Here is an 11,814-nt window from a genome sequence, read left to right on the forward strand (position 1 = left end):
CTAGATATTGCATATGATGTCCATATTGCGAGTCAATTTATTTCATCTCGTTGTACTACTCACTTCTCTACCATTCTTCACATATTACATTACATTAGATGAACATTATTTAATGGACTATATTTTGTTCACTATTCTCCTCTAGAGTTAGAGACATACTTTGATGTTAATTGGGCAGGGGATCCAACTGATCGTCGATCCACTATTGGATATTATTTCTTTTCTGGCACATATTTCATTTAATGGAAGAGTAAGAAATAAATTGTTGTTTCTCGCTATAGTACATAATTTGAATATCGTGCTTTTACATATACTACCTCTAAGAATGTAGATTGCTCATAATGATGTATTTCACGAACTTATCAAATATATCAAAATTGTTTGTCATCTGACAAGACATTATGTCATTAATGGTACCATACAATTGATTCATATTTTTTTGCAAGCTCAGAATACCTGACATTTTTATCAAATCTCATTCTCCATAGTGTTTTCAAGATTTAGTTTTTAATATTAAATTATTCAATTCTTTTCCACCTTGAGCTTGAGGGAGAGTGTTAATAATATATAATATATTATGTTATACTTATATTATTATTATTATATTTACTAATGTAACTAATGATCTTAAATATATATATGCACAATATTATTCTTTTTCTCTTTGGATACTATGTAGAAACTTGATTTGAGAGTGAAAAGTGTTATTTATTGTATCTTGTTAAATGATAAATATATAATATTTAAAGAAAGTTAAGTAAACTAAATAATAAGCAATGCATTAAAAAGATAAGAAAGATTGAGTGAGGAAAAATTGAGGTTATTCAATGAAAGAGGGATAGTAATGTTTTGTTCAAAAGTTCAACAAATACTTTTTTATCTCCATTAGAAACATAATTAAGTGGTCCATGTAACTTATGTTTCTCTCCAATTGCTTTCTTTATAAAAATGATATCTCTTTTGTTTTCCAACCAACACTCCATAATTTGGAAAGAGTTTCAAACTTTGAAGACCCCTTATCCACATTTTTGGTGTCAAAGTTTAGCTTCATTTTCTTTAATAACCAAACATTTTTCTTCTCTTTTCCCTTTGAATGTGCATAATAAACATTTTGTTTTGGTCATATCTATGGTCATAATCATCCAATTTTCTCTATGATAAATTTTACATTTATTCTTCTATTAGATTTGAGCGTCATTTTGAAAGTAGTTGTCACTCATCAAATTTGGTTTCAAACAAGGTACATAAATTATTTTAGTAATCATATGAATCTTTCCATTTACGTTATCTTGATGTTTCATTTCACTTTGACAACTAAACTAGGGTGATCTCCAATTTTACTAATATATTAAAATTTTCATTGAAATATGAGAACTTTTTCTTTTTTGTCATATGGTTACTGCAGCCATGGCTAATATACCACATTTTTTTTTCAATTTGCTCCAGATCATTTTGTCATGAACAAGAATTCTTCAGTAGTTTCTACATATTGTATTTACATAGCTGTCTCTATATTTATGACAATAATAACATTCAACATTTGATTTGTCGTATATACCTAGCTCTTTCTCGAAATCCATAAGAGTAATTATGACTAATCTTCAAAGTTTGTTAAGCTTCCGAATTGTGTTCATTCATCAAAGATTAATGAGCAAGCAAATTACTTTGTAGGACATCAATTGTTAAAGACAAAGTGTGAACACAACCTAATCTGGACCGGCACGACTTCCTGTGACCAATCCCCCGGAGACAGAAATATGACCGTTGTCATATTTCCCTATGAAAAGGAAGTCAAAGCATTTGAAGACAACAACAACGAATGAACGAACAAAAATAAAAAAGAATAAACTGTTGAGTTATAAGTTTTACATTCCATTGTAAAAGTGTATTACAGTAAATTAAACGACGAGTAGTAAATAAGACTCGATCGTATTGTGTATTGTTGAATATTCTTAGTGAATATCCTTCTCACTGTTTGAGAAGAAGGGGTGACGTAGGAGTTTCATCTCCGAACATCCATAAAATATGTCATGTGTTCTTCATTATTTCCGGTTATCGTATCAACCGAACCAAATCACCATCTAGTCCAACCGAACTGAATCATAACTTTACCAACTGAACCGGTCTTCCCTTCATCCCAACCGTCTTCTCCTTACTACCTTCTCTAAACTAAACTATGTGCGTTGCTTCAAATTGAAACAAACACTTCCGCCCTTGAACTCGGTTCAAGAGTCTGTGACAATCTGTGTAGTGTTAAGAACGGTTCTAATCTTTAACCGGATTAGCGTCAATTGGTGTGTGTTGTTGTAAGTGATTACCTTTAGCCGGATCCCGGTCCTCTATCGGCGATCCCGATCCTAACAATATTTATAAAAGATATTACATTATCTTAAATTTCTATATTCTATGCGATTTATTAGATAATAATATAAAATAGTTTATAAAAGTTCCTTAATTAAGAAATAAAAAATGAAATATATATATAAAAGATATATTTTGATTATATATGGACTTTTATATATATATATATATATATATATATTATTAATTATGGTGATATATATATATAAACACAAATATATTTATATTATATATTGGAATATATATATATATATATATTCTAATTATGGTGAAATATATTTCTTATAATATACAAAATAGTATATATTATAATTATAATGAGAGAATATTTATAAATATATAAAAAATTATATTACAGTAAAGCTGAATATGATATTATAAAATTTGTTAATATACGAGAATATTTATATAAAAATTTACTTTTAGAAATATAAGAAGCCGGTTAATATATGATATTATAAAATTTGTTAATATAGGAGAAAAAATATTTTAAAAAATAAATTTTAAATATGGTGAGAAATATAATATTTTTTTAATATAAGAAATATTATATATATAATTATAAAGAATATATATATATATATATCTTTTTTATATATAGATTTTTTTTATAACTTTATAAATACCAAACAAATAGACCTAATTATTTATTTAATTTTTTTTCATTGTTTATATTTTACTTTTATAATTGTAAGAGAGAACAATGGTGCTTATACCCAATAGTGAAAAACATGTGATGCAATCAGCTTTAAATGTTTTTCATGATGTTTGCAACAGGGAAGATGATTTCAGTAGCGAAGATGATTACAATTTTAGCGAAGATGAATTCGACGAAGAAGACACAGAAGTAATGTTAATGGAGATTAATGAAAATAATATTGCTCCCCATTTCAAAGATATGGCTCTAGCAATTAAGAATCGAGATGTTAATGGACTTCAAATTGCTATAGGTATGCTGTAATTTTTTTATATGCTTTTATTGTATAATCTTTTGAATTTCAGTCGTAAAAACTCTAACTTATAAAATTTTAATTGAATACATATTTTTTACAATTTTATGAATTTTTAAATACTTTTCTTGATTGAATTGAATACTGATTAGTTTTCCATAAAAGTTTATTAATATAAGAATATATAATCTTAGAGAATAAAGTTCGTTAAGAAATAATTTTTTATAATAAACTTAAATCAATTTTATTATTATTATTGTCTTAATTTGTTGTTATAGATAATTTAACTGGAAATATAGACGAAAATTCAATAGATGGAGAAACTGCTCTTCATTATGCATGTCTTTGTTGTAGTCGAAAATCTTTTGAGGTAAGTTTTTAATAATTAATTATTAAATATATTCAATAAATTAATATTAATATTGAAACTAATGTATTTATTTATAATATAGATACTAGTTGGAAGGGTGCTAACATGGAGACTAAAAATAAAGATGGAGCCATTCCTCTACACATTGCTTGTGATAATGGTTCGTTTAATATTGTTGAATTTATATTCAATAATATTAGTGATGGAGATATTAAAATGAGAATGTTAAACTCAGTTGATAGTGATGGCTCTACGGTAATCGAATTTATCTTCTAAATGAACAATATGTTTTTTAAATTAAATAAATGTTTATAACTTTCAAATTATTATTTGTTTTGAATAGCCTATGCATAAAGCAGCAAGTGAAAATATCAATATTGTTAAACTATTGTTAGATATTGTTATAGAGATAGATAATTCAGCTGGTAGAAGCAAAATGATACAAGCAGTTGATATATATGGTCAAACGGTAATTTTTAATACAAAATATTTTTATTTATATTTAAATTATATTATAATTCTCTTTTTATCTTTTTGATATAGCCTCTACACGAAGCAGCATTATATGACAAATTTAAAATTGTAATATTATTACTAGAATTTGGTGCGTCCACTCAAGCACGTACCAATGAAGGAATGGTTAGTTTTTAAAATATGTTTTTATTTGTTTTTTTTATTCCAAATATTTGTATAATATATATATATTTTACAGGTTCCATATCAATATGCTAGACGTAACTCAAAAGCTTGGAGAATACTTAAGGGAATTCATGAAAATTAATATGATTTTATTTTTCTAAATTTTTTCTAATTATTTTGGTGTGTTTTTTTATTTTATATATTAGATATAATTCTGATTATTTTGTGAGAAAACTCTTAATTTATTTGATTTATGATAGTTTAGTTTATTTGTTTATCTATTTTGTGAGAAGACATATTTATTTTTTATTTTTATTATAAATTATATATTATTTGGGTTTTTATTATTGTTTTTATTTTGAACTTGGGTCATTTAGAAAATATTGAATTGAATTAGTGGTAAGTAACAACCACCTAAGTCTATACTAAATTTACAATGCTTATATATTCAACTGATAAAAATAATAATTTATTCTCTTTAAAGTTATCCATTTTATGTTGAGAAATAAGTAAGCAAAGGTTTTAAGAACAACCATAGTGAAAAATTTAACATGTTAAATTTTACTAATTAACAATTATTAAGTATCTCTAATATGAAGAGTCTTGTCACTTGGGTAATGGAGTATGTGTGTTTTAAGACACTTTGCTATTAAAATGTTATTGAAATTTAACCATTGTAGAAACTCGATAAATTAATACTCGATTATTTAATAAACTCTCTAAGATAATACTCGATTAATTAATCAAATGTATAGGATACTCAAATAAAATTATTTTTTTATCCTCAAAATGATGACAGCAAGTTAAGTAATATTCATTAATTTTGTATAAAAAACTCTTATTGTAATTTTTATTTTCCACTAATATTAATTTTCTGCCAACCAATTACCAACATTTGACTGATATAAAATAATGTCATTTTATTAGCAATTATTATAATATGTTCTCCTGATAGATAAGTTTGTGGAAATTTGATCACCCATATTACAAACAAAATTATTAAAAAATAATTCAATATGTTCCGCCACAATTGAGAAACTTCTTTGAAATCTCCATGGAAGGCAGATATCAGAAATAATAGCATTAATTAAGATTATACTTACCCTTTTGTTTATTGTCTCCACTTTTAATAAACTTTGTAAAAAAAAAAAAAATTGAAAACAAAGAATAAAAATTACAAAAATTTCATACTTTTCTAAAATTATATAAAAAAAATTAATAGTGAAATACTTATATAAATATTCTAATTAGGGATGACAATGTGAGTTAATCGAAGGAGAATGTGTTTGTCATTCATTCCCTTTTATATTTGAAGATTTTTTTTACTATCATCTCGTCCCGTTTGATTAGGAGAATCCCGCGTCACTATTATAATTTGATAATATTTTATATTAATGAAATTTTTAATATTATATATATATAATAATGTATTAAAAAATTATATTATTAAAAAATAAACTTAAAATTTTAATAAAATATCATCCCAATCATCTAGATTAAACTGGAGAAAAACGGATGTAAAAAAAAAATATTATAATTACTAGAATAATAATAAAAAATTAAGGAGAGAAAATATATTTTGGAATAATCTCAAACATCACTTTCTCTCTTTTAATTTTATTTTTATTTTTATTTATAACTTTTTTTCAAACTTTTTTAAATTAATTTTTAATTTTATCATGTGTGACATGTGGCTGGTATCTTTATTTTATTATAATAATCTATAAGAGAGATTTTGTTGTTAAAATAAGTCGGAGGAGGCAAATCGTTATTTTGAATTAACGAAAAATCTGGAACGGATCAAAAAGATTTTCAGATACAAACTTCCCTAGATATCCCTCCCATCCCATGCAAACTGAGCGCCGCGTGCTTAACTAGGTCAAGTCAAACGCTTAATCTCAATCGGATTATTGGAGGCTATATACGACGATCATGGCAGACGTCAATGGAAGTACAAGCATCGGAATGCCGGCCGATGAACAGGACAATAGGGAACTTCTCTCGTCGGAAAACGCCGTAGATGCGTCTTCTTCGTGGAGGCTCCTTGCTAGTGAGTTCCAGTTGCCGGAACGTAAATCTTCCGATGATCGTTCTTTTTTCGGTATCCAACGCCTCTTCCTCAATCAGAGTAGGTTTTTATTTTTATTTTCTCTTATGTAATGTAATTATGGTTTCTATTGGTTTAAATTTTGTATGCAATGTGGTATGAGTGAATATCTTCACTCAATTCTGTTAGCATTGTAGAAATGGATTATTTGAAAAAAATTAATTAGAATAGGGTTTACTCCATGGCGGCTGGAGTTTTGCCGGCCATGCTCGATGGAGGAAGCGGGAGGCTAGTCGGAAATCGAAGGAGGTCCGCTGCGTTTTACCCTTGGTGAGTATGTGGTAGAAGGATCGTCAACATGGTGAAATCTGCGGGTAGGAAAGTATTTGATGTGTCAGTATTGAAGAATTCCTGATTCTGATTTTTGAATGGCATTGGATGTTTAGTTCTTATGCTAACAAATGAAAGGGTTTGTTGATGTTCTACTAGTAGGTTCCTAATGATGGTTCGTATTGGTTTCTTTGGGTACTAGATTAATTGGTACAGATAGGTTTCTTGGCTACAAAAGGGTTATTTAGTATCAAATGGGTTATTTGGTGACAAAATGATTCTCTATACTTGGTTACAAAAGGGATACTAAGTTTCATATTTGTTACTTGGTACTTGGTTAGAAAAGGAATATTAAGTTTCAAATGGGTTACATGGTACATGGCTACGAAAGTGTTATTGGTTACTTGGTTACAACAAAGGTTACTTTGCTAATGTGTGTCAAATGGGTTGCATGGCTACAAAGGGGTACTTGTTATAAAAGGGCACTTGATTACTAAAGTGTTACATGGTTACAAGAGTTCAAAAAGAATACTTGGTTACAGAAGGGTATGTAGTTTCAATTTAGGATTAATTGGAAACTGATGGCTTATGCGAGTACTTGTTTCTATAAAAGGGTTAATTGGAAATACAAGGATTTCTTGGTTCAGAGAGGTATTTGGATACACAAGGGTTACTTGGTTAAATAAGAGTCCTGGTTTTAAAAAGGATAATTGGCTACCAAAGATATTACCTGGCGCACTAATGGAACACTTGATTGAAAAGGGTACTTGGTTAATGTAGAGTTTATTGTTTCAGAAGGTTTATTGGCTTAGGGTTATTTGGTATCAAATGGGTTATTTGGTGACAAAAGGATTCTCGATACTTGGTTACAAAAGGGATACTAAGTTTCAAATTTGTTACTTGTTACTTGGTTTGAAAAGGAATACTAAGTTTCAAATGGGTTACATGGTACTTGGTTACAACAAAAGGTTACTTTACTAATGGGTGTCAAATGGGTTACATGGCTACAAAGGGATACATGGTTATAAAAGTGCACTTGATTACTAAAGTGTTACATGGTTACACGAGTTCGAAAGAATACTTGGTTAAGTGTTATATGGATTTCTAGGCATAAAACTTTACTTGGTTACAAAAGGGTATGTAGTTTCAAAAGGATTAATTGGAAACTGATGGGTTGTGCGAGTACTTAAGGGTTACATGAGTTCAAATGGTTATGCGAGTACTTGTTTCTATAAAAAAAAAGGTTACTTGGAAATACAAGGGTTTCTTGGTTCAGAAAAGAGGTATTTGGTTACACAAGGGTTGGTTAAATAAGGGTCCTGGTTTAAAAAGGATAATGGGCTACCAAAGGTCTTAACTGGCGCACTAATAGAACACTTGATTGAAAAGAGTACTTGGTTAATGTAGGGTTTATTGGTTCAGAAGGTTTACAGGCTACATTTGGGTCACTTGGCTCACAAGGATTACTTAGTTTCGAAAAGGTCCTTGGTCACAAAAGGGTTGTTCGGCTCTAGAAGGGTTTTAAAGATTAAGGGTTATCTGTCTTTGGAAGGATTTATTGTTTACTGAAGGGTTATTTGTTGGATTTGTCAAAGAAGATGGTTCTTTGTGATAAGATCAGTAACAATATCAATTGAGTTCTTAGTTTATATCGAAGCTTGCCTCATTCCCTTTTTATTTGTTTTTATTGTGTGATTTGAACACTTTTGATTCAATCCATGTTTGTTATGAATTCATACTGCCATGTATTCAACAGAAAATTCTGTTAGTATTGTCTTGTAAAAGTTCACCATGTTAGGTAAACTGTCATGAAATTGGCCAACCAAACATGCTTTTTCCTTGGATATATATCTTAGCAGATTTAGGCTATACTTAAAGTATTCAAAGAGCTAATCTATAGAAATAAACCTATGATTTCTATTTGGATAACCAACCAATCAGGGAAACAAGGAAGGGTTGCCAAGTACTATGAAACGCAAGAAAGGCTTCTAGAGGGTTACAATGAGATTGAAACTATGCACGAGGAAGGTGGTTTACAAGGAATGACCGAGGTTGGTGAGATTAGAAAGTTTTTCAATATTGGTTTGTACAGCTTCATCTAAATTTAGTCTTTTTATTGTTATTTGTTCTCTTTAGGATGAGATGAAGCAACTTGCCAGGAATGAGAGTTGGGCTGTTACAATCTCAAATGTGGCTAACATGGTGCTATTTGTAGCCAAGGTTTATGCTTCCATTGAGAGCAGGTCACTGGCGGTCATAGCTTCAACCTTAGATTCTCTATTGGACCTTTTATCCGGTTTCATTCTTTGGTTCACTGCCCACGCAATGAAAAAGCCAGATCACTTTCGCTATCCTATTGGAAAACATCGGATGCAACCTGTGGTATGTAACATTAAATGCGATTTGGATTTAAAAAAATATTGAGTTTGATTTTGATTTTCAACAACTTGTAGGGCATTCTTGTCTTTGCATCAGTAATGGCAACATTAGGATTGCAAATCCTGCTTGAATCTGGTCGGCAACTTGTGAATAAGGTAGTTCTTTCCAAGAATGGATGTCTGTTAAGTTAATTATTTGCATACTGATTTCCTTTGGAATTCAGACCAGTCATCAAATGGGAAAAACCGAAGAAATGTGGATGATTGGCATTATGGTTACAGTAACGATGGTAAAGTTTGTGCTGATGGTTTACTGTCGTAGATTCAAGAATGGCATCGTGAGGGCCTACGCTCAAGATCATTTCTTCGACGTGATCACTAACTCGGTTGGACTTGTGGCGGCTATCTTGGCAGTCCGTTACTACTGGTGGATTGATCCTACCGGGGCTATAATAGTGAGTTAATCAATCAATCAATCAATAACAAACTATATATATACAATGGTGAATGAATATATATATAAGTATTAATTAATACATGCAGATAGCACTTTATACAATTAACACATGGGCAAAAACAGTAATCGAGAACGTGGAAGCTTTGATTGGAAGAAGCGCTCCGCCAGAGTTCATTGGGAAGTTGACGTTCCTGGTGTGGAATCATCACGAGAATATCAAGAACATAGACACGGTCCGGGCTTATAATTTCGGGTCTCGTTACTTTGTGGAAGTTGATATTGTGTTACCAGAAGAAACTGCTTTAGTGCAGGCTCATGACATTGGAGAAACTTTGCAAGAAAAATTGGAGATGTTGCCTGAAGTTGAAAGAGCTTTTGTTCATATAGACTTTGAGTTCAGTCACAAGCCTGAACACAAGTGCCATGTCTGATTGATAGATTATTTATTTTTATTAACTCCATGTGTTCTGTTTTGGGATGAAAAAATTCAGAATAAATATGAAATAATTACATATGGTATAACTATTTATGGGTTTATTTTATTAAGTATTTTAATTATTAAAATAAATATATTTTAATATTTTAGTTGATTGAATAATGAAAAAACTTATAAAATTCTTAAAAGCAAAAAAAACCCAGCTCTAATTATACAAATAAAAGGCCAGGCCCAAAATAATTATAAAATAAATGGGCTGTAATACATTGGACGTTTAAGCTAGGGTTTCTCTTCGCGAATCTTCTCTCTCGATGCTTAAATTCACGTACAGTTCATTCGTGTTCTTCATATTCAGCTTGGACTTCTCCGTCTAAGAGAGAAGGATTAGATCTCTTCACATACATACGATAGAAGGATTCTTCATTTTCATCTAGATTCGTTTCTTCTGCATTTTGTAAGTTTTTTCAGGCTATGATGACTAAAGTTATACCATCAAACTATGAATAAGACTCAATGATGTTGAGTTCTTTGATTAATTCATAACTAATTTCTCTGAGCCTTTCAATTTGATTTGCAACATCTCTTATTTTCCGTTTGATGTCTTCTTCTTCTTGTAATTAATTAATTGTAAGGCAACAAATTAGAGTCTCTGAAGCACTAATATTTGATAGTGTTTATAGCGCTGTACGTTGCCCATAACGATCTAAGAACTGATATTCTGGCTTTCGGCGTTCTACATTGACGCCAATGCATTCAAAAGTTCTTATATTGATAAATTTATTATACTGTAGTAATCCACAATTGATTGATCCGATCCGGTTTATGTGATATCTTGAAAGGCAAAGTAATTAGAGTCATTGATGCATCTTTATCTATAGTGTAATCAGTGCTATACTTTGCCGACATTGATTTAGGAATCATGATTCTGGCTTTCGGTGTTCTATTTTATAACGCCATTGTATTCAGATTTCTGACGTTCCTATATTATGATTTTCGTTTCTCTTGTGCAATCTATCTCATCAATTGAGAATAATACCATCAATAGTTAAATCCCTGATTCTTTCAATTGGCTTCTCAATAGTGTCTATAAATCTGTAATTGTTTATACTTAGTTTTCTATTATGAGCTTTGAATTGATGCATAATTATGCGAAACTTCAAAAGATTTCTTCTGTTTGTTCATCAGTTTGATTTTGCTTGATTTTGCGCTTGTACTTGTATTACATTTAATAAAACACTTTATTTCATTTAATTGGTCTGAATCAAATATGGTAGGTTAAATATAATCAAATATGTTAAGATAATGCAATATCTAAACTACCTTGTTTATGACATACTTCCTTCCCTTCCGATTCATTTTTCTCTCTCTTCAAGCTTTTGTCAAATTCGAAAAGTAATGGGATCATTATTTTATTCATGTTTAGGAAATCTTGCTCTGAAAATGTCATTTCAATAAAAAATTTTCGTTTTCGTATTTAAGAAACCCACCTAGGGTTAGGTTTAATTTGTGTTTTTGTATATTATTTCAAGAAACTCTAGTTACTTATAGGATTTTTATTATTAATAAAGCATTCTTTATTAATGTGCACAACATACAACAAAATCAACTCAAACAATGCAAAAGAATACATTTTTTTCTTCAATTAATTATCTAGTCAAGATAAATCAATTATCTAGTCAAGATAAAGTATTATTTTTGTCCTATGTTCATTTTGTATAGATTATCTAAATTTTTCATTGTAATGACTATGTTTTTCTAAGAAATAATATTATTGTTTTATAGAGCTCTTAATGGTATAATTTGTTGGCATTTGTGGTACAACATGATTCATGAGGTTAAAAGATAT

At 29.4% G+C, this 11,814-nt stretch overlaps 2 protein-coding genes and 1 pseudogene across 2 annotated transcripts; all 3 read left to right on the forward strand.

The window, feature by feature from the left end:
* The first annotated feature begins 3,064 nt into the window (after positions 1–3,064).
* On the forward strand, positions 3,065–4,332 carry LOC124939136. The gene is made up of 4 exons (XM_047479673.1): positions 3,065–3,311; positions 3,590–3,681; positions 4,025–4,150; positions 4,225–4,332. The coding sequence occupies exons 1-4, from the start codon at positions 3,065–3,067 to the stop codon at positions 4,330–4,332; spliced, it is 573 nt and encodes a 190-aa protein (XP_047335629.1).
* A 1,807-nt stretch (positions 4,333–6,139) lies between these two features.
* LOC124920972 (metal tolerance protein 10-like) lies at positions 6,140–9,971 on the forward strand. The gene is made up of 6 exons (XM_047461564.1): positions 6,140–6,448; positions 8,639–8,748; positions 8,834–9,079; positions 9,151–9,231; positions 9,300–9,530; positions 9,619–9,971. Exons 1-6 carry the CDS (start codon positions 6,253–6,255, stop codon positions 9,961–9,963), a joined length of 1,209 nt encoding a protein of 402 aa, XP_047317520.1. The 5' UTR covers positions 6,140–6,252; the 3' UTR covers positions 9,964–9,971.
* A 463-nt stretch (positions 9,972–10,434) lies between these two features.
* LOC124923196 lies at positions 10,435–10,528 on the forward strand (annotated as a pseudogene).
* The last annotated feature ends 1,286 nt before the right edge of the window (positions 10,529–11,814 follow it).

The sequence above is a fragment of the Impatiens glandulifera genome, chromosome 1 (genome assembly GCF_907164915.1).
Source record: "Impatiens glandulifera chromosome 1, dImpGla2.1, whole genome shotgun sequence".
Taxonomy (NCBI): Eukaryota; Viridiplantae; Streptophyta; class Magnoliopsida; order Ericales; family Balsaminaceae; genus Impatiens; species Impatiens glandulifera.

Coding starts and splice junctions, on each gene's coding strand:
- LOC124939136 (XM_047479673.1), top strand. CDS start 3,065: ATGGTGCTTATACCCAATAGTGAAAAACATGTGATGCAATCAGCTTTA. Junction 3,682..4,024: donor GTAGTCGAAAATCTTTTGAG/GTAAGTTTTTAA, acceptor TGTTTTGAATAG/CCTATGCATAAAGCAGCAAG. Junction 4,151..4,224: donor TTGATATATATGGTCAAACG/GTAATTTTTAAT, acceptor TTTTTGATATAG/CCTCTACACGAAGCAGCATT.
- LOC124920972 (XM_047461564.1), top strand. CDS start 6,253: ATGGCAGACGTCAATGGAAGTACAAGCATCGGAATGCCGGCCGATGAA. Junction 6,449..8,638: donor ACGCCTCTTCCTCAATCAGA/GTAGGTTTTTAT, acceptor CCAACCAATCAG/GGAAACAAGGAAGGGTTGCC. Junction 9,232..9,299: donor GTCGGCAACTTGTGAATAAG/GTAGTTCTTTCC, acceptor TTTGGAATTCAG/ACCAGTCATCAAATGGGAAA.